The sequence below is a fragment of the Periplaneta americana genome, chromosome 13 (assembly GCF_040183065.1).
Source record: "Periplaneta americana isolate PAMFEO1 chromosome 13, P.americana_PAMFEO1_priV1, whole genome shotgun sequence".
NCBI lineage: Eukaryota > Metazoa > Arthropoda > Insecta > Blattodea > Blattidae > Periplaneta > Periplaneta americana.
Window position 1 is genome coordinate 137,532,125 of NC_091129.1, and position 22,612 is coordinate 137,554,736.

Below are 22,612 nucleotides of genomic sequence, written 5' to 3' on the forward strand. Positions count from 1 at the left end.
TGGAAACTAGAAAGTTCAAGCTTTCAGATGACATAAAAGAAATATCAAACAGCTAACGTTAACCTATAGCCAGTGTTTATTAAACCTGTAGCCGCCTCTAGGCAATATTTTGGTGTCCCGACTTCGTTCCCTAATTAACACATTGTACGAGATAAAAGTGCCATTGTTTTCCTTCATTTAATTCTGAATCTCACGTGCCGGATAATGCTTACTAATATAAGTTATTAAGGAATGCTCTTCTTTGTGTTATTATTAACCTCCTCCTTCACACCAACTTACAATCCAATGCGATGTAGAGAAGATGTCTTTGGACAACACTTTTTTTACACTCCCTCGCATTGAGAATCTCCCTGACAGTGTGGTCATCACGATGCAGGGCACTGAAAAACGTCATAGGACAAGTACAACATCCCTCCCCTTATAATGGAAATAAATTTTCGCCCATTCCGGAAATCGAACCGCGGACCACTTGGTATGGAAACGCATGCTCTAACCATTATTCTATAGCTGCAGACATGGTAACGAATGTTGACATTCTAAAATAAAAGAGTTATTTATTTACTTTACTACTTTGAATATATGACTTTTATGGCTGTAGGAACCTCACTTTCAGACTTCCCTCGACTTTGTGTAGTGAAGAAGTTTTGGACAAATAACATATCCGAACATAATTACATAATTAAAGCTTCATTAAAGATAACAAGCCAGTAATAACAAAAGCCTTTCGCGTAACCTCATTTAAGAAAAGCTTTTTTCCTTCTCACCGAGTCCTAGTTCGGGCCATTGTTCCACGATGGTCCAGCTCATGTCCTTGGCGACCCGGTTCTTGAGTGCCAGTAGCTGACATAGGTCACTGGCACAGAGATTTCTTTCCACTACCACCAACTGGCAGCTCCCATCGTCATTATGGAACATCAGTTCCTCCTGGAACACATCACATATCAGTCACTTCCATTGTATTGTATTTATTTACAGTCCATGGTATTCGTACATCGCTTCACAGCTAGATTATGGAATATGTCAAAAAAATCGTAGTAGTACTATAAAGTCTTAGTCACAGTCTAGTTGGAATATATACAGAAGAGTTTTACAAGTACAACACAAAGGTTTAGTATCAATACTTAATATAAGACAGAAATATTCATGTAGCGTTGTTGACTGCCATAAATTCACCTAGATAATATGCAAAGGTAATACTGTAAATGTTAGTGATGGTCGGGTCGGTTGCTTTAGAATGCCAATCACTCGACAAGTTATTCATTATCTCCTTTCCATTGCAATGGTATCGACTTGTTTGATACAAATTGTTTTTCACAATTGCCAGTACCAAGCGACCACTTGAAGGAGGGACTCGAATAAACTGTAAACTATTTTCCGTCGAAGCATTGCCCGGTACATCACGGAATGTGTTCTACAGGGCTATCCAAGACTCCTATTCGAAGTGTTTAATATGGAAAAATGCCGAAACCTGTGTGAGAAGGGAGATGTAGGTCTGTGGTCCATTTCTTTTAGGGCTCATCCCGACAACTGTCTTAACTCCTTAGGAAAACCACAGGCAGGATAGGTGAAAATTTTCGAGTAACATTAGAGAACAGAGCGAGACGTACCGCAAGGAAAACCACTTACACTTCTGTTTCCATGGTACCACGAGTTATGCTATTAGAAGAAAATGAGACGATCCGTATAGTTTCACGTTAAAAAGTATCGTGATAGTGCCAAATTTTTGGTTTAGAGATATAGCCTATAGGATATATAATGAAAATACATATTATCGGTATACCTACTCCTGAAATGTGTGTGTTTGGTGATTTATTCACAGTAGGTAGTTTCAAGGAGTCTTTTGAAAATAAACGCAGAATGGCGATTTACCAAATATCTGCAAATAATTTTATTTATTTATTTACGTATTTATTTATTTATTTAATTTGTTTGTTTATTAACTTATTTACTTACATATTTATTTATTCACTGTATTTATTTACTTATTTACATATTATCTGTATTTGGGCTAATGACTCTTGTCACAATGCCTGCCATTTGTTTAAATAAATAAATATTTATTTATTTTGTTTAATATGAAGTAACAAAATAAACTTCATAGAACATATTATGTCTACTAAAATGATTGTTTCAGATTAAGCATTAATAGTCTATCGGTTCAGAACTAGACACTCTGTCCAATAGAAAACCTCGAATAACAATTTTAAGGCTTAAAGAAATATGCGTGAATTATTTAGAAACATTTACTGTAGTGCAATGGCGTAACACCGTCTATTCTGTAGAGCAGAAAATTACAGCGGTAGGACTGCTACCTTTAGGCCCTGGAACAAAATTTTTTGGCAGAATTCTAAATAAGAGATTAAAACTTGAAAGTGGAAATTTTCCTCTGGAATATCAGAGCGGGTTTCGAAAGATAGATCTTGTATAGATTCAGCATTCTCTCTCAAACTATTGCTTGAAAAACGAAAGGAATTCAACTTAGAAACACATTTAGCTTTTGTAGATTTTACTAAAGCATTCGATATGATAAAGAGACCCTGTATAAAACACTAACCCTCCCGACTCTCCTATATGGAAATGAAATTTGAGTTCAGAAGAAGAAAGACATCAGTAGAATAAGAGCTGCTGAAATGAAATATACGCTCCGAACAGCGAGATATACTCTGCTCGACCATCAGAGAAATGAGGACATTTTAGAGGAACTCCACATGCAGCCATTAAAAGAAAAAATTTTCAACATTATAGGGAAAGATGACTCCAACATGTATCACGAATGTCACTAGGATACCTAATGCTGCATTACATTACCATCCGCAACAAAGACTCGACCAGGCCGTCCACAAAAACGACTCTTACAAGGGAACGGTACCAACCGTTGTCGAAATATATGCTTTCTGAGATATCATTCTTAAGTACGCAAGAAAGAATGTAGAATCATAGGGTGCTATTCATAGACATTTCGCAGCACGCGCTACGAGCGTACTAAGCTAGCCCGGCTATCCACTGGTTACTAGTACAGAATTCAAATCATATCCTATCGCTAACACTGGTTTATGAATATGAAAAATGCTGATCATCCACCGGAAGCCCCCGCTAAAAATGTCTATGAATACGGCCCCATAAAGTTTTAGGTGCAATGGATGGAAAATAAAAAATAGAAAAATTCAAAAAGTAAATTATGCATACACATTGCACCTGTTTAGACAAGACAAAAAATATGCAGGTCTATAAGTAAACAATGATCCAAACGCAAGCAGTTCTCGCAGTGAGCACGTTTCATGAATGCAAGTTTCTTGCAATCTCTCTACAACATTCCTGAAGGGGACTCTATTCAAAGCAATATTGGAGAGGTGTTTGGAAGTATCCAGGATGAGTAGTCACATAACCGGCTGTTTGGTGACTTGACAGGACAGGCTTTGATGTTCGGCAGAGTCATGTTTGCAAAAAATTTCCCCGTTGCTTTAGACATCAAAACATACATGTGCGGTAGAAAAGTTCTAGCCATCGTGATCACTGACATTATCATGTAGGAATGTGTTGTTGCATAAATAGAACCTGTTGACCCAGAGATGCGCTTCACTCCTTTCACAGCAAGGGTTCGCCCTGCATGGAGTTCCTTCTTGAAGCGCGATTGGTCGGCGTTAAGCACATCCTCATCGCGTATCTGGTGCGTCACTATAAACTTTCGCACATTACCGACAATGTCGCATTCGCCTCCAACATCGTGGATTCCTGGAAAAATTCTTTGCCAACTTTCGAGTTAATTTCAGCGAAACGATCTTGTTACGCCCTCTTGAGCTTTGTGATCCAGGAATCGGATACCTTAAACTGCAGTTGATTGTGGACATCAGTGTGCTTCTTTATTTGCATTGCCCAGAGCTTAATTGTCCGGTGATGGATAACAGCATGCTGTGCACGCATTTGCATAAAATATTCAAACACTTCGCTGTTTAACTGTTGCATCAGATATGTTTTAGTCACAGCTGCGGGCGTCTTCAGACCTTGTTCAAACTTTTGAAGGACTGTTATGTTCTTTATTCTTCGTTTTAGAGTCATAACGGTCTTGAAGGTCACTCAAGAAGACGACTCTATGACCAAGCTTGGAAGACAATGTTGAGGAGGGTCGATGTTGTCGTCTTTCGCCCTCGGTTGTTTTGCCCAAATTTTGTATGCATCCGCCAAGTATCCATCTGGAAATTTGGTTTGCGCCCTCTTTGGTGGTAGTACATAATTATGAGGAACTGATGCTTTCGTGACGTGACGTGACGTGGTCGTCATATGTTGGGGTGTCATCTCCAAAGTCGCTGTCTATGTCTTTATCGGACGATAATGCGTAAACATGGACGAGTGTATGGACCCACAATTAGGCTCCCTCCAACAATTCCTTCTTGATTTGTTCAAATTTTACTTACTTATTTACAAATGGCTTTTAAGGAACCCTAAGGTTCATTGCCGGCCTCACATAAGCCCGCCATCGGTCCCTATCCTGTGCAAGATCAATCCAGTCTCCATCATCATATCCCATCTCCCTCAAATCCATTTTAATATTATCCTCCCATCTACGTCTCGGCCTCCCTAAAGGTCTTTTTCCCTCCGGCCTCCCAACTAACACTCTATATGCATTTCTGGATTCGCCTATACGTGCTACATGCCTGCCCATCTCAAACGTCTGGATTTAATGTTCCTAATTATGTCAGGTGAAGAATACAATCCGTGAAGTTCTGCGTTGTGTAACTTTCTCCATTCTCCTGTAACTACATCCATTTTAGCCCCAAATATTTTCCTAAGCACCTTATTCTCAAACACTCTTAATTTCTGTTCCTCTCTCAAAGTAAGAGTCCAAGTTTCACAACCATACAGAACAACCGATAATATAACTGTTTTATCAATTCTAACTTTCAGATTTTTTGACAGTAGACTAGATGACAAAAACTTCTCAACCGAATAATAACACGCATTTCCCATATTTATTCTGCGTTTAATTTCCTCCCGAGTGCCATTCAAATTTTATAAGGCCAATTTAACGTGGTGTTTTCTCTGAACGACCTAAGATATCCCCCAATAGTTTTACTACTATTGCTGGAGTGATAATGTCCATTGCTGGCCGGTGTGTATCATACACGTTCGTTTCCAAACAAGTTTCACTTGTTGACAACAGTTTCCTTACTTGTTAGCCAGTTCCTTGAAAAGAAAAACAATGGACAGACGTTGCAATATAACACTCATAGTATATGATGAATAAGAAATATCATAGTGCTCATGAATATGACTATCTGTTGACCATTGCACCTTAAATTTCGTATATCAACATCTCTGATACCCTTCTCTGTAACGCACATGCGCTGGTTCTCCAACTAGCGACAACGATATCTAATATATAGTCCGAGTCAGCTTACTTCATACCCTAAGGGTGAAACCTAACCATTTTCCCCCCATTACTACATATATTAGTGGATTGCGGTGATTTTCTAGTTTGCAGGTTGAATTTTCTTTTGCCAAATTCATTTCGAATTTCCATACTCACAAATACTACAAATGGTAGTGATATTGTAACTGTTATGTTGGCAGCTGAGACAGATGTCGGTACTGGATTTCCAGGAAATTAAAATTGTACTAGATTTCTGAGCCGGTTACTGGAAGCTAGTGAAATTTGAACATACTAATAATTAATTAATATCAGTATTAACATAAATATATAAATAGTTATTTTATGTGTTACGTTCTGGTTATAATTCAATACTACAGTCAGGTAAGAGTAAATAAATATAATATACTTGGGTGTGATGATGCAGGTGGGTAATTGATAGAAATACCATTTCACATTTTAATTAATTTCTTTCGTGTTTAGTTTTTTATTACAATAATGTCAAAAAGAGGAAAGAGCATGGCAGCGACTCCATCAAGAAAGCGTAAAGCGTGCTGCAAGAGTGGGGATAACTTCCTCTATTGGCATTCTGTTCTTTCAGATTTAACCGAAAGAAGATAATGAAGAAGGAATTTTTTTCTCGCTGTTATTTATATTCGCTTTAACATCTTTGGTCATATCGCGAGTTAATCTTTGGTTGAAATCTGAAGGCCTGTGTACTATTGTTGAGGCTGGTTCTATTGTTGTGAACTAGATGGCGACTGTATATATGTATTACTGATTTGTTATGAATATGATTTCGGTGGTGAATGAGGCCGGTGATATTCAGGGATGTTGTGGCCCGAATTTCCTGGCATTTGTCTTACTGTTGAGGAAAAACCCTGAAAAAACCAACAAGGAAATTCAACTCGACTGGGAATAGAACCCGGGCCCTCTGCGTAAGAGACCAGCATGCTGACCCCTACACCACAGAGGTGGTCGAAGAAGGACTTATGTTCACGGAGACAGCAATTATAACTTAAATAGTAAAATTATTAGGAGCAAGTATTCTTAAGTATTTCGTGGTAATATTCGGTTTTCGGAGTTAGTATTATTAATTTCATGTGGTCAAACAAAATACATTTTTAGGTTAGGTCTCGTGAATCGATTGTTTAGTCAAACCAATGAATTTCATATTTACAGACAAATTACCTAACATGTTGATTCCTTTCTCATATAGTTTGCCTACGAAAATATGTTAAAAATTATTGAATTATTTAGAACAGGCCTGCACAAGGTTTGCGCTCTCCGAGCCGGCTCACAGCTCATGAGCGGAATGCAGATATTAGCTGCGCTCTGTATAAGGGTGGACTGGAAGAAGGGGTGGATCTCGTACAAAATAAACACAAAAGGAAGTACTGTTACGAGTGCTTATGAAATGAATTCCCGCAAAACTATCTTGGACTATTATTAATTAATAAATAAATATTTATTTTACAGAAGTAATAGAAATTCTATAGCTACTTAAATGTACAATATCATTTTGTTATATTTTTATTTATCAGTACATCAAAACGAGGTTTCATGCTGTTGGCAGCTGAAAGGAGCAGTAGCCTACTGATCATAATGAAACATCAGTTACAGATTTTCGATATCTGCCTTTATTAAAGTTGATTATAGAAAACAGTTGCTCACAAATATAAATGTTGAGCCAAACATAGCAATCATTTTCATAGCCGGCCTGTGTAGTCGTGGATATTATTGCTAATGTTTAGTCTTGTAAAACTCAACCAGGCTAGTAGTATTATTCAAACGATCTTCAGCCCTTAGGTCACATTGAAGATCAATAAGTTCGAGTTGTAAATTGTTAAATGTTATGTTCCGTCTTTTAGATTCCTCCATACTGTACTGTAGCAGTAGGTAAGCAACGTGAAACAGTTACTGAGAATAGGCCTACACACTGCACTCCACTAGATAACTGAGTGGTCGTTTCCCTCTCCTCTACCAATAGCAAGTCTACTAGTATGTCATTCTGACGTATCTTCCTGTTTCGGCGAGCGGTAAACACCGCTCCTTGAGCGCTGTTTGTGCAGGCCTGATTTAGAATAAGCTTCCAACATAAAGGTAAAGTACGGTAAGTAAATAAGTAATTCAGTACGTAGGATCGTAATTTACTTCGTTTGATGATATCTGGTAACAGTTGGCAACACTGACAAGACGGCAATATTTGCTGTTTAGGAACTGTTCTTACGTGACCCTCACTACACTAGGTCCTGTCTAGGTGAGGCCGAAACAAGTCAACTTATAGTCTAAATTATTCGTGTTTGTTGAATGATTATGATGGTGATAATATTATTAAAACAGAATTCAAAGAATCATTATGCGAAAATTTTGGAATATAATAGAAGCGGTATTCCAGAGTTTCATGTAATAATTTCGTTACTCTCACATATCGGTTTTTGTAATATCAAAACGATATACTAACCATTCCAGTATGCGAATAATTAAAAACGTGATAAAGAACTTGTTTCCTAATGCGTAACACGTATAGTTAGAAAGCATTTGTCTCCATAACACGGTTTATTTTAAGTTATTCGTTTGTATCGCTAAGTAGTGACTAAGGCAATAGAAATACAGCTGCTCTATCAGTCTCGAAATAACGTCGAAGCTCTACTCGCGATAGGGAACATTATTGTATAAAATGTAATGCTAGTGACGAAAACGGACTCATTACCGCTACTTCGCCTGAATTTGTGACGCTCTGTGCATTGCGTCACCCGGTTTCGGTATGCGGCTATCATGCATATCGCTTCAAGGTTTGGTCTTCTGAAATACTCGCTTGCATGAGTTCAGTCAGATATGGTTCGAAGGAGTTTGACGCATCGGACACTCGCAGGGGCGTCCTTCACTTATCGTCACTATCAGTTCTGAGAAATCTATAAAACACTTTACATTGCATAAGTAACATAGCGTTCTCTGAATTTTCAATAGTATAATATTTTTTCGCAGGAAATGTAAAAGTCTTTGTGCTACAGCGGTTTCTTTATTGCAGCACCATTTCAGCGTAATAATTTTTATTATCTTGTCTTTCTCTCTACATACAATATTTTGTCGCCGAACTGTCGCGTTCTTGTACGAATACTGCATGTCGTTTACACGTGTCTAACCACTTGCGGATGAATACGTAACAAGAGAAATAGAAAGAAGTATAATAATTATCTTAACTCCTCGAAGTTCTTGACTTTGTCTCATTCGATACTTATCATAATTTTAAGAGGAAAGAAATTATGCGTTTATGATAGCCGATAAAAATTCTTCGGCACATTTCAGACGTTTCACACTTGTCTAGCCACTTGGGGATGCGATGTCCGTCGCGCTGACCACATTACCCCATCCTTCCAAACTCTAAACTGGCTACGGCTTAACGAACGTAGAAATTTTCATTCTCTTGTTCTCCTTTTCCAAGTCCTTCACACCTCTACACCTACCTACCTTGCCTCCCGTTTCAGTTACCTGTCATCATATCATAATCTCTTCACACGCACGCAAAATAGCCTCATACTAGCCATACCAACACGTAAGACATCATCGTATTCATCATCATACACAATCTCGCTTTCGCGCTTGTGGAATACCCTACCCAGTGACATCAGAGACTGTCGGAATTTAGTAGCGTTCAAAAGCAAACTTATTAAGCATTTTCTTATTGCGTAGAGTAGGTTTAATTTTTACTTAGTTAATAAAAAAAATTCTCTCTTCTTAATTTTTACAATGAACTGTCTAGCTTTTATTAGTCTGTTAATTCTTTTAGTACTTTGATTTTTATTGTATTTGTAAATTCAATATTAATTGTAATTATAATTATAATTGTATTCTTTATATTGTAGTTGTAATCCCCTGGTAGAGGGGAAGAGAAGGCCTGATGGCCTTATCTCTACCAGGTTAAATACATAAATAAATAAATAAATAAATAATACGTAACAAGAGAAATAGAAAGAAGTATAATAATTATCTTAACTCCTCGAAGTTCTTGACTTTGCCTCATTTGATACTTATCATAATTTTAAGAGGAAAGAAATTATGCGTTTATGATAGCCGATAGTATGAGAGGCCAGAGTAATAAAGCACATCAAGAAAGACCTAATACTATTCGCATTCTACACAATCAGTATTCGAACTGATAAAAATGTAGAGAAGGAAAGGGGGGGAACTTCTCGTCCACATATTATTATTATTATTATTATTATTATTATTATTATTATTATTATTATTATAGTCCGCCGAGTTCTATGGTAGCGCGTCTGCCTCCAGACTAGCCGGCCCGGGTTCGATTCCCGGCGGGGTCATAAATTTTCATGTAAACTTTCTACCTCGGGACTAGGAGAGATGGCGGTGCACAACTTCTAATCACTAGATTGTACATCAATATGCCTGGGTTAAATCTCAAATCTCTCCGCAGTGCATATGAAGAGAAGGCATATGTCACTGTTGATAGTGATTCGTCAATCGGATGGGGACGTTAAGCCTGGCGGCCCCCTTGGTGCTATTCGACAGAAGTAGGCTACGTGCCGGCACCTGGTTTCCCCTTCTCCCTTCCTCACCTTCATCATCATCCTCACCCATTCCCTACACTACACTTAGACGAACACTTACACTTACACTTACCCTAGTACATGACATAACTCTTCACAGTTACACATCATGCATAATGTGGTCCGCCGAAGTGGTGTGCAGCTTGAAAATGGGTCACAGTCCTGCCCACTCTCCGCAGTATGCGGAACCCGAATCACGCAGGTGAAGTGGGTAGGCATTAGGCACACACATTATTATTATTATTATTATTATTATTATTATTATTATTATTATTATTATTATTATTAATGTTAATTTCCATTTTAATTACTGTAATACGATAGAGAATGTTATAATTTTGTGGTATCAGAATAACTCATTCTAACTTATGTAACGGCTAGTAGATACTTCATAACCAGTTACAAAATTATATCATTAAAAGTATAATAGCAACATTTCAGGCTTAATTGTAAAAAAACACAATCTAATTAATGCTTTTAATACTTTCTTAAATGAATAGTATTATTATTTTAAAAGAGAACATTTGAGATCCCGGTAGTATTTGCACATGAGATCCAGAATAAACTGACTGGCATTTTTTTTTCGACTATTACACTCTTACTACGTCATACTACTTTTGACCAATAAAACGGTACGAAAGGACGTATTTCAACCAATCATGGCTGCTTATCGCACAATTTTATCGCGTCCCTAGCATTTGTTTAATTTTATCGCGTCCCTAGCATTTATTTCTTTGTTTGCCAACATTTGAAACTGCGCTGGTCTGGACGTCAAAAAAAAAAAAAAATATATATATATATATATATATATATATAATTACAAACCACTCCAGTCGATGCACAGCAGTTTCAAATATGACTTGCATTGGCATTCAAGAACAAGAATTAATAAAAATCACTGATCATACCTATGCATCTTCTGAAATCCTATTTACAAATAAATGAAGAGCACCATTCGGAAATCCTGAATAAGTTGAATACACCATGAAGGCCTAAATCAACGAGTTCCACTTCTATTACGCACACGTCCAATATAACATTAATTGAACCACCAACCACATTCAAATATGAAAATTGTACATTCAATAATTATTCCTTTTAAAATTATTCATGTTTATTTTTTATGTCATCGTCGTTAATTAAAACTTTTCTAACACTTGTGTATATTATTTAGGTTATGTTATAGCTTCTGCTATATAATATTATGGATAGTCACGTATCAGAGATTGTTTAATACTGAGATTTATTGAAAATCATCTGTCAAGTGACGTTGATTACTGGGATCCGGATGATTGAAGTGGAATGCAAATGTTTTAATAAAAACGAAACTGAATCAACAAAGCCTTCTTGACTAGTAACCGTCCACAGAGTTCAATGAAGATTCCATAGTTGGCACAACTGCCATGTAGCGTAATGGTACAATAATACATTTGAAGACAGGTTTATTTTCGTAAGTCAATTAATATTTTATTCTACTGGAGTACTTTGTTACTTATAATCTTTATATACTTTCTTCTAATAGTGTAATAGTCAATTAAATCCCACTCGAGTTTTGATTTTCTCTAGATAAATCAAAACCTCTAGTGAGATTACTGTTGATAAATTGTGTCATATTCGAGCCAGACCAACACACAAGCAGCAGCAGCACAGTCGAAGCTCCATACAACGAAAACCGATATAATGATGAACCCTGTTCCAATGATAAATTTGATCGGTCCCGGCATATTTAATATATTTTCACTATGTTTTGTCCATCATTACAGCGATGATCAAATTTTGGGGAAACCCTGATGTAACGATAAAAACACAATTTTAATTTATTTAGTTTTCATGTTCAATATTTCACTTTTCACTTGAAACCGCCCTCTTAAACATGTTTTCCGTTATTTCGTCCAAACTCTTACATATTTTTGTTGAGCGATCTTGGCATTTTGTACAAGGAGTGTATTAAGACAACTGATTGTAGGTCTGGGTGGCACAGTAGGTAGAGTCCTGGCCTTCTGTGCCCGAGGTTACGGGTTCGATCCCGGCCCAGATCGATGTGCTTAAATGCGACAGGCTCATGTCAGTAGAATTGCTGGCATGTGAAAGAACTCCTGCGGGACAAAATTCCGGCATACCAGCGACGCTGATATAACTTTGGCAGTTGCGAACGTCGTTAAATAAAACATAATTTACTGGATTGATTCAAGGGCGCGTGACCCTTAGCAGGATTTTCCTTTATGGTTTCTGCCACTGTCTTCCTGGCCACCTGGCGCTTTCGAGTGTTACTTGATGGCAGATGTAACACGAAAGCACATAATCAGTTTTGAGACTAAATTAGCTGCATTTAGTGATGTAGATAAGGGACTGAAGCAGATTGAAGTGGCTAAAAGGTAGAGTTTGCGCAGTCCACATTCGCAACATTCATAAATAAACTTAAGGAAATAGAAGGCAATGTCGCAAGTGGTAAAATTAATCTTGAACCTAATCGTTTAAAAAGTGCAGCAGCGGAAGATGTTGACATTAATACCTTGAAGTGGTTAGTTAGCACGTGTTTCGATAACATCAGATTGTGCTCAATGGTTAAGGCGTGCAACTTGCAACTTAATCACTGCGTTACAGTCACTGTCATGGATTCCAATCCAGTGTTGCCATACCTACTGATTTAGCAGGAGATTTCCTGTTTTTCCATTGAATCTACTGCTCTACTGATTTTTTTTGTCAAAAATCCGAATTTCTCCTGCCTTTTTGGCAAGCTGCAGTCACCTAGTTCTACGCCCGGATTTTCAATTCATTAGTTTAGTACACATATAATTATTATGTCACCAAGTCTTATTTTTGCATTTTATACACAAGTCAAACAATGTTTTCATTAAATTTGTCTCCCTGCTCCTAACTCGTTAGCGTCGCCACAATGATGCTTACAAGAAGCAAGGTGTCGCTTCTCGGTTGGAGTCCAGTGGCGGATTATATCACCACACAGCACACTGCAGATACAGACCATGTATTAGGGGAAGGTGTTGTACCTTGGGTCATTTTTACATTTAATTTCTATTTTTACCATATTATGATTATTAGGTTGTCCAAATTATAAAATAAGATGAAGCTACTCTTTGAGATATCATTGGTAGTCTTTATTTACGAATTTAATTACTCTTATAATTTGTATATTCAATTAAATGTATACAAGTATAATGCACCAAGGTACAACATGAGGTTGTACCTTGGGTCACCCGATGTTGTACCTTAGGTCACATTATAAATTTAGCCTACAAGAAAAGAAACAAGAATACAAATTGTGGATAAACATAAATATGAATGCAAAGTGTAGGCTACATATCTAAAAATCACGAAACTTCTGGAATATAATAGGAAACAAATTAAAGATACAATTCCTTTGCAACATGTTCATGCAATAATGCATTTTAAGCAGATAACAAACACAAAATCGATCTACTTAACATCATAACTACTGAAATCAACTGTGAATTGTAGTTGGGAAGTTTGTCTCTTAGATTAACCTTGTTGGTAGGGAGGTGGTAGCTCCATGACTAAGCCACATGTCGCCAACTTTTTTCTCGATTTTCCAGTTCTCTGGAAAAGCCAAATTATTTTCATATATCCATACTGATATGCAAGTTTCAGAACTTCATTTCTATTTAGACCATAATGAAGCCTTGCTGCCTGTTTCAAATACTCTACTAATTCAATCTCTTGTGGCAAAGTAAACACTTTCTTCACATCATTGTTAGCTCTGTACACAAACTCATTTTCATTAGAATCCTGCATATTTTTTAAGTGCCTAGACAACGTACTTTTCGAAATATCAAAATTTTTAGCAGCAGTTCGCACTTTAGTTCCATTTGTTAACACATCCTTTATAGCCATGCGAAGTGCTTCTACATCTACTTTTTCCTTCTTTTTTCCATTCTTGCTTCTTGGCATGGTTCTATAAAAATAAAAGTATGACGATATAATATTTCCAACATATTGAGCAATAAACTATATTAAATTAACTAATAATTTATAATGATTTGTACACTTCTGCTCATCATCAGTTCAATGTTGTACCTTGGGTCGACCCAAGGTACAACGCTTCAAGTGGACCGAGGTACAACTACTGCTCATTGTGAACTGAACATCATGTTTCTAAAGTTAGGTTATATTCTAACAATAACCTAATATACCATTCGAACAAGAAAGAAACAAAGATCTTACCTTACTATTGGAAATGTCTTGAATTATAACACAGCCCCGTAAAAAAAATAAAGAACACACTACAAACAAAATACTTTCTGAAATCAAAAACAAATTTCTTCACAAAGAAAGCAAACCACTGTATCTGAAGATCACCAAGCTTTGTGAGAGGACTCTTGTGTACAAATGTGTAACTTGATTGTAATACTTAATTTTTCAAAACACAGACGGCAGAGAAATGATGAATGACCCAAGGTACAACACCTTCCCCTATATACTTGGCTCAGAGTTATGTCCCTCTCCAAACCACTCGATAGTCTAAACATAATTACAAAATGATATTAGAGAACGAATGTTTGAAACCTTACCACGAAAGGATGCACACCCTCCTCCAAACATACACACTCAGGTATATAATCTTCATGTAACATAAGCATGTGATATAAGTTATTTCATTATTGTTTTGGGGACCCGGGGAACAGAGGAAAACCGAAACTTATTCAGTAGTGAAGTTTGTTTCTGATTGTGTGCACGTGAAACAGTGAGAGAGTGAAGTGTAGGTAATTGTGTTACATATCTTGCACAGGGATCTTTTAAAATGAGTGAAAGTGTCCCAGAAAGAAAGAAAAGTAAATACTCCCAGAATATTATAAATCAGAGTGGGAAAATTATGAACAGTTTAAAGGGTAGTTATGCAAAAACAAGAAAAGGGATAATTTTTGTCTGTTACAGTTGCAGCTAATGCAGTACTGTATTTAATATCACCTTTAAAATAAATCTTGTTCTATCGAAAATCGTTTGTGATTATATACGAAAAACTCCTGATTAATACATTTTAAAGCGAAACACTGTGAATAAGACATTGCTATGTAAAAACAAAATAGCATAAGCTGAGCAGAGATGACAGTAACTAGGCCTATATTTAGCAAAATTGTTCCATTTCATTGGTTAGGGATGTGCTATATAGTAATACAACATATCATCTTTCTTATACAGAGTGATATATATAGAACTGACACATTTCTTTCTTTAATTATTCCGTTGGAAATTCATTAAATAACCCAATTTTAGCACCAAATTAAGCAGAATGTTCTGGAGTTTCGATTCCTTGTCACTAGATGCGCAGACGTTTATGTTTTATTCCTATTGTTGGCAGCACTGACCCAATTTTAGCACCACATTAAGCAGAATGTTCTGAAGTTTCGATTTCTTGTCACTAGATGCGCAGATGTTCATGTTTTATTCCTATTGTTGGCAGCACTAGATGCGCAGATGTTTATGTTTTATTCCTATTGTTGGCAGCTGTTTTCGACATTTTGTGTCAACGTGAAAATGCAGTACACATTAAATCAACGACTCTTCCTTGTGAAGCAATACTGGATTACGAATTCAATTACAGCTACTCAAAGGGCATACCAGAGAGAATTTGGTGTTCGCAATCCTCCCAAAAGAAACACAATACTGGGACTGGTAAACAAATTGGAAACACCTGGATCTCTGGTGAGTGAAAAGGGCAAGCATCGTTCATCTAGGCTTCCCACGGTTGTTGTTGACGTAAGAGCACGACTGGAGCAGTCACCAAAAAAAAATCATTAAGACGTTTGTCGCAGGAGACAGGGTACACCTACTCAATGTGTCAGAGAGCTGCAAAAAGTTTCTTTGACGACCGAATAATTTCCAGGAACCTGTGGCCACCGAGATCTCCGGATTTGACAACGCCGGACTTCTTTCTATGGGGTTACTTAAAAGATAGGGTTTACGCCACACGTCCCCAGACATTGGACGATCTGAAGCACAACATCACACAGGAGATTCAAGCTATTGACAACAGAGTCCTCCAACGAGTGGCCAGTAACATGGAACGACGTGTTGAGTTGTGCCTTATGCAGGATGGAGGACATTTTCAACATTTGCTATATAGGTAAATAATCTCCCAAAATTCCTCTACATTTTAGGTATAATAAGTTGTCGCTAGCACAATTCGTTTTGAAACAATTAATGAAAGAAATGTGTCAGTTCTATATAAATCACTCTGTAGTACACTGTTTTGTAATAAATAATATAATACAAAGAGAAAATTCATGTTTATTAATCTACTGTAATCTGTTTTTTTTTCTATGATTTTCTCCTGATTTTCGTGAGTAGGTCGTGGCAACACTGTTCCAATCTCGTCTAGAAAGTGGTTGTTTATCCCCTGTCTGTATAGGCCTAATGTCCTATGTTAAGAATTCAGACTTGGCTTCGTGCTGACTGCGTATCATCGTTGTTCTACCATTTCTATACGTCTACTGAGGATAATGATAGTAATAATGATGATAATAACAAATAAATACTCGTAAATCTAAAATGAACCAAGGTTAGGTACCAAAAGAGTATGAAAAAACATACAGTGATTGATGGGGATGGATGATGTATGTATAAACGAATTGGTTGGAAGGTTAGATGGTAAATAAGTCTATAGTACTTTGATCGATTTGTTGCTGTAATTGTCAAACATTTAACAAGGAGGCACTATGAAACATATGCTGCCATGTCACCAGCTGTTACCTCTTTCTCGCTTGATGCGTCCTTCTCCGGGCAGATCGACGACAGTTCCAGAAGTCGCTCGTACCCCGAGCATGCGCACTTCATCCTGTTGTATCCTCCGTCTGAAAGCACAACATATCTTCAGTTATTATTGATAATGTATTTAGTGCGACTTAATTTACTGTATTTTATTTCACATGTTAGTAGTCGTCCGCAACGGTTTAAATGCACCTTCGACGCTGCCTGGAAGAAACAGACGTGGGGTCGTCGAATACTGGCAATACCTTAATGTAGCATGTCGGTTGACAGTGTTACGTCCTGTTCTAGCACACAAATTGATAAAGCTGCGTTAAATTTGTCGAAATAACTCATTTAGATCTTTGTAAATTAGTCTATGCAATCCTAGCATTACTAGTGGCTTGGGCAGCAAATGCTGCAAACTAAGTTCATTAGACGTTCAAATAGACATTTTTCAAATTTATTTTCAACTAGCCGTACCCGTGCGCTCCGCTGCACCCGTTAGAAATAAATATAAAGTAATTACATAATTAAAATAGGACATTTGATTCAGGGAAGATTCGTGTTTGATAGAAGGATAAATCGTTTAATATGTTACTTAATTTAAATTGTATTTAAATAATTAAAATGCGATCATTTTGGTCCAGAGACCACTCATTTGGTGCAATGACAATTCCTTTAACATGTTTCTTAATTTTTATTACAAGCATCCATACTTTAATGAAGACTGACATATCATTTAGATTTAATGTGTATACTTTATTTTACTTGCTATATGTTTCCATTGAATTATGATAATAACTTAATTTTAACCCTTGTTTTCTACGTATTCAGTAAATGGCGCTGGGACCACTATGGTTCTGAATCCTTCAAATAACTTAAATAACTTAAATTATATTATATTATATTATATTATATTATATTATATTATATTATATTATATTATATTATATTATATTATATTGTATTATATTACATTACATTACATTACATTACATTACATTATACTTACTTACTTACAAATGGCTTTTAAGGAACCCGAAGGTTCATTGCCGCCCTCACATAAGCCCGCCATCGGTCCCTATCCTGTGCAAGATTAAGCCAGTCTCTATCATCATACCCCACCTCCCTCAAATCCATTTTAATATTATCCTCCCATCTACGTCTCGGCCTCCCTAAAGGTCTTTTTCCCTCCGGTCTCCCAACTAACACTCTATATGCATTTCTGGATTCGCTCATACGTGCTACATGCCCTGCCCATCTCAAACGTCTGGATTTCAAGTTCCTAATTATGTCAGGTGAAGAATACAATGCGTGCAGTTCTGTGTTGTGTAACTTTCTCCATTCTCCTGTAACTTCATCCCGCTTAGCCCCAAATATTTTCCTAAGCACCTTATTCTCAAACACCCTTAACCTATGTTCCTCTCTCAAAGTGAGAGTCCAAGTTTCACAGCCATATAGAAGAACCGATAATATAACTGTTTTATAAATTCTAACTTTCAGATTTTTGGACAGCAGACTGGATGATAAGAGCTTCTCAACCGAATAATAACACGCATTTCCCATATTTATTCTGCGTTTAATTTCCTCCCGAGTGTCATTTATATTTGTTACTGTTGCTCCAAGATATTTGAATTTTTCCACCTCTTCGAAGGATAAATCTCCAATATTTATATTTCCATTTCGTACAATACTCCCGTCACGAGACATAATCATATACTTTGTCTTTTCGGGATTTACTTCCAAACCGATCGCTTTACTTGCTTCAAGTAAAATTTCCGTGTTTTCCCTAACCGTTTGTGTATTTTCTCCTAACATATTCACGTCATCTGCATAGACAAGAAGCTGATGTAGCCCGTTCAATTCCAAACCCTGCCTGTTATCCTGAACTTTCCTAATGGCATATTCTAAAGCGAAGTTAAAAAGTAAAGGTGATAGTGCATCTCCCTGCTTTAGCCCGCAGTGAATTGGAAAAGCATCAGATAGAAACTGACCTATACGGACTCTGCTGTATGTTTCACTGAGACACATTTTAATTAATCGAACTAGTTTCTTGGGAATACCAAATTCAATAAGAATATCATATAATACTTCCCTCTTAACCGAGTCATAAGCCTTTTTGAAATCTATGAATAACTGATGTACTGTACCCTTATACTCCCATTTTTTCTCCATTATCTGCCGAATACAAAAAATCTGATCAATAGTCGATCTATTACGCCGAAAACCGCACTGATGATCCCCAATAATTTCATCTACGTACGGAGTTAATCTCCTCAAAAGAATATTGGACAAAATTTTGTACGACGTCAACAAAAGTGATATTCCTCGAAAGTTACCACAGTTGGTTTTGTCCCCCTTTTTAAAAATAGGTACAATTATGGACTCCTTCCATTGTTCTGGTACAATTTCCTTTTCCCAAATAGCAAGTACAAGTTTATAAATTTCGCTATATAATGCACTTCCACCCTCTTGTATTAATTCTGCTGGAATTTGATCGATACCTGGAGACTTGTACTTTTTCAGATTTTCTATCGCAATTTCGACTTCTGAAAGCGTGGGTTCGGGTATAAATGGCTCAGCAGTTTGTATTTCAATTTCGTCCCGATCATTTCTATTTGGCCTATGTACATTTAGTAGTTGCGCAAAATAGTTTTTCCATCTGTTTAGGATTGATGGAGAGTCTGCAAGCAAGTCACCATTCTCATCCTTGATCACGTTTACCCTTGGCTGATATCCGTTCTTAAATTCCTTTATACCCTTATATAAATCTCGAATGTTTTTATTCTTACTATTTGTTTCTACCTCATTCAGTTTTTCCTTCAAGTAACCTCTCTTTTTATTCCTAAGTGTACGACTTGCTTCCCGTCTTTCATTGAAATAATTATCTCTCTTCTCCTCAACTGGATCCTGTAAGAATTTCAATTTTGCCTGTTTCCTTCTTTCTACTACCATGCAACAATCTTCATCAAACCACGGTTTCTTTTTCTTAGTTTCATAATAACCTATGCTCTGCTCAGCTGCAATTTTGATACTATCTCTGATATTTTCCCACACGCTATTAACATCTAATTCCTTCTCAACTTCGTCGGAACTTTCTAAAGTGGCAAACCTATTCGAAATTTCGACCTGATAATTTTGCTTAGCTTCCTCGTCCTTTAATTTCAAAATATTGAATTTACTAATATTAACTTGTTGCTCTACTCGCTTGGCTACTGATAATCTTTCTCTTAATTCTCCAATCACCAAATAATGGTCAGAATTACAGTCTGCACCCCTGAAAGTTCGAATATCTACTATACTAGTATGTCTCCGTTTATCTATCAAGATGTGATCTATTTGGTTGTGTGTCAATTACATTATATTATATTATATTATATTATATTATATTATATTATATTATATTATATTATATTATATTATATTATATTATATTATATTATATTATATTATATTATATTATATTATATTATTTAAAAAATCTGTTGATAATGGATGTACACCGATAAGTCAGTTTTTTATTTGTTATGGGGGCTCTTGAATCTCAGGAGGAACAAATTTTATTTTACAACAGCGCAACATAATCTGCTTGGCTCATTACCCAATTTTTTTGCATTGCATTTAATGCATATGTATTTTATGTATTTTAACACGATTCAATTGAGCATAGTTAAAATTTGGATTGTAAAATAATGGATTGCTAAGCTAACATATTATTACTGCATACTAAATCAATACACTCTCGTTGTTCGTTAATTCTCTGAGATAAACATTATTTTAAGAAATGCAGGAAACGAATACACAGAATAGCTTATCACGTTTTCTGTGCATAAGAAGCTATTTTAATCTTACCTATCCTCAATTCACTCACAAGTTACTGTAATAACTTTATAGCATTATGTCCATATAGAGAAACTACACTTTCCAATGGTGAAATAATAATTAATTACACAAATCGGTTAATTTAGCTTCCGATATTACTTCATACACACACAGAAACATTATCTGTAGGCTATGATTCATAGCTTTCGATTGTTGTTGACCAAGGCCTCTTATAGACGAATTCATTTGTTTATTTCATTACACCGCCTTAGATGGCAGTTATTTTAATTTTGAAACTCATTTATCTCATTAAATATCAGTCCTATCAAAATTTTTCAAAGAATAAAACTTATCGGAAATGATTTTTAAAGAAATTTGTGTTATGTAACATTTTTCACAAAAATCAATAATAAGCGAGATATTTCGATTTATTTAATTCAGGCCCCCTTATAACCCCCCTTTTAAATAACGTATTTTGAATGCCATATAGCCGATAATCTAAGTTACAACGAACTTAATTTATATTCCAATTTTCATCGAAATCGGTTCAGCCATTATCGCGTGAAAAGGTAACAAACATACAGACAGACAGACATACAAACAAAAATTTCAAAAAAGCGATTTTCGGTTTCAGGGTGGTTAATTATATATGTTAGGACCAATTATTATTTGGAAAATCGAAAATTACCAGAAAAATTTCGGCTACAGATTTATTATTAGTATAGTTGAAGAATACCAGACATTCTGAAAGATATTTGCTTCCATAATAATGAAACATACTCCCGCTGAATGGTTTTTTATGCCGAATACTTTTTCTTGAGCCTATACACCTTGAGCTTTTTTAGTTTGAAAGCGAAAACGCAAGTAACAATGTCAGGACGATCATTCTGTTTTTCATGTGAGAGTAAAGCAATAGCTATTTCAAGTAATTGCGGATTGTAGGTGAAAATTAAAAAAAAAAAAAAAAAAAAAAAAAAATGTCAGGTTTGCTATGCTTTCGAACAATAGACATAGCATCTTGATATACCTGCTGTATGTATCGTAAACTATCTTGAAATGTAGAGGGTAAAATAATTTTATCCTGCTAAGAGATCTTGCTGAAATGATCGGGAGACTACAAAATCTTGTAGGCCTCTTATTTGATCTTTCCTTAGGAACTCTAATTTTTGCGCTCTCTCGACCCAATACTGAAGAGAATTACGAATATAAATATCTACACCACACCGCCATTAAATATATGAAAAAGACCCAACGCCACTTGATTAATAACTATAAAAATATTTGATTTTTAATAACAATATTATTATCTTACGTAAGTTTTATAGTTTTCAGTAACATATACTATATATAACATATAGCCGCCACTCAGTAAATTATAGAAATAAAGATCTAATTTAAGATATTTTCTAAATCTACTTATATAACCCCAAAACATTTCACGTTAATATCATCAGTATAGCATTAATATGTATAATTAATAAAAAATAGTCACAGCATGGCATTAACTATAATAATATTTTATTTGTAATGATAATAATGTCATCAAACCACTTCAAGTTTTGTAATTTTTTATATCTAATAACAGCTGTACTCAGAAAATTACACACCACAGAAATCAGACCTGTAAATTATTTTTTAGTAAGTCTTGAAGTTGTTAATAACCAATTTAATTTGTGCTCTAAAAGTGTCAGAATTCTTGCATATCATGGCCTTCGTGTAATATTGTTTACTGTAGTATGTGTTTTGTTTTATTCTGAAATGAAATTAGTGACGACAGATGGATTTTAGAAAATAGGAAAATTATGTTGAAAAATTAACATTTCACTGAAAACTACTATTTTTCTGAAAAACTTTGGGTCCCAAGCTTCAAAATGAGGGGTCATTTATTAAAATCCGTTCAGCCGTTTTCCCTTAATTTCCATTGCCAGTTCAAATTATATATAGGCTATATATAGATAAACAGGTTGCTATGACTAAAAAAATGGTGAGTAATGGACCCTTTATGACACACGTGCTATGAAGTTACGTAGCAACGCTGAAACAATGATGTGTTACCCAAGAATGTGAAATGTCATCCATCGTTTTGACATTCATTGTCGACACTCATAACAAATGAAGTCTACCTTGGAAA

At 35.8% G+C, this 22,612-nt stretch overlaps 1 protein-coding gene across 2 annotated transcripts in view; it reads right to left on the reverse strand.

Annotated features, from left to right (window-relative positions):
• Nucleotides 1-22,612, reverse strand: part of LOC138712477 (growth factor receptor-bound protein 14-like) — a 428,407-nt gene that overhangs the window by 309,481 nt on the left and 96,314 nt on the right. For both annotated transcript variants that reach the window (XM_069844332.1, XM_069844333.1), the window contains exons 2-3: nt 16,663-16,763; nt 765-924 (exon numbers count right to left, since the gene is read on the reverse strand). In XM_069844332.1, coding sequence (XP_069700433.1) covers nt 765-924; nt 16,663-16,763 — 261 coding nt within the window. The remainder of the gene's footprint in view (nt 1-764; nt 925-16,662; nt 16,764-22,612) is intronic.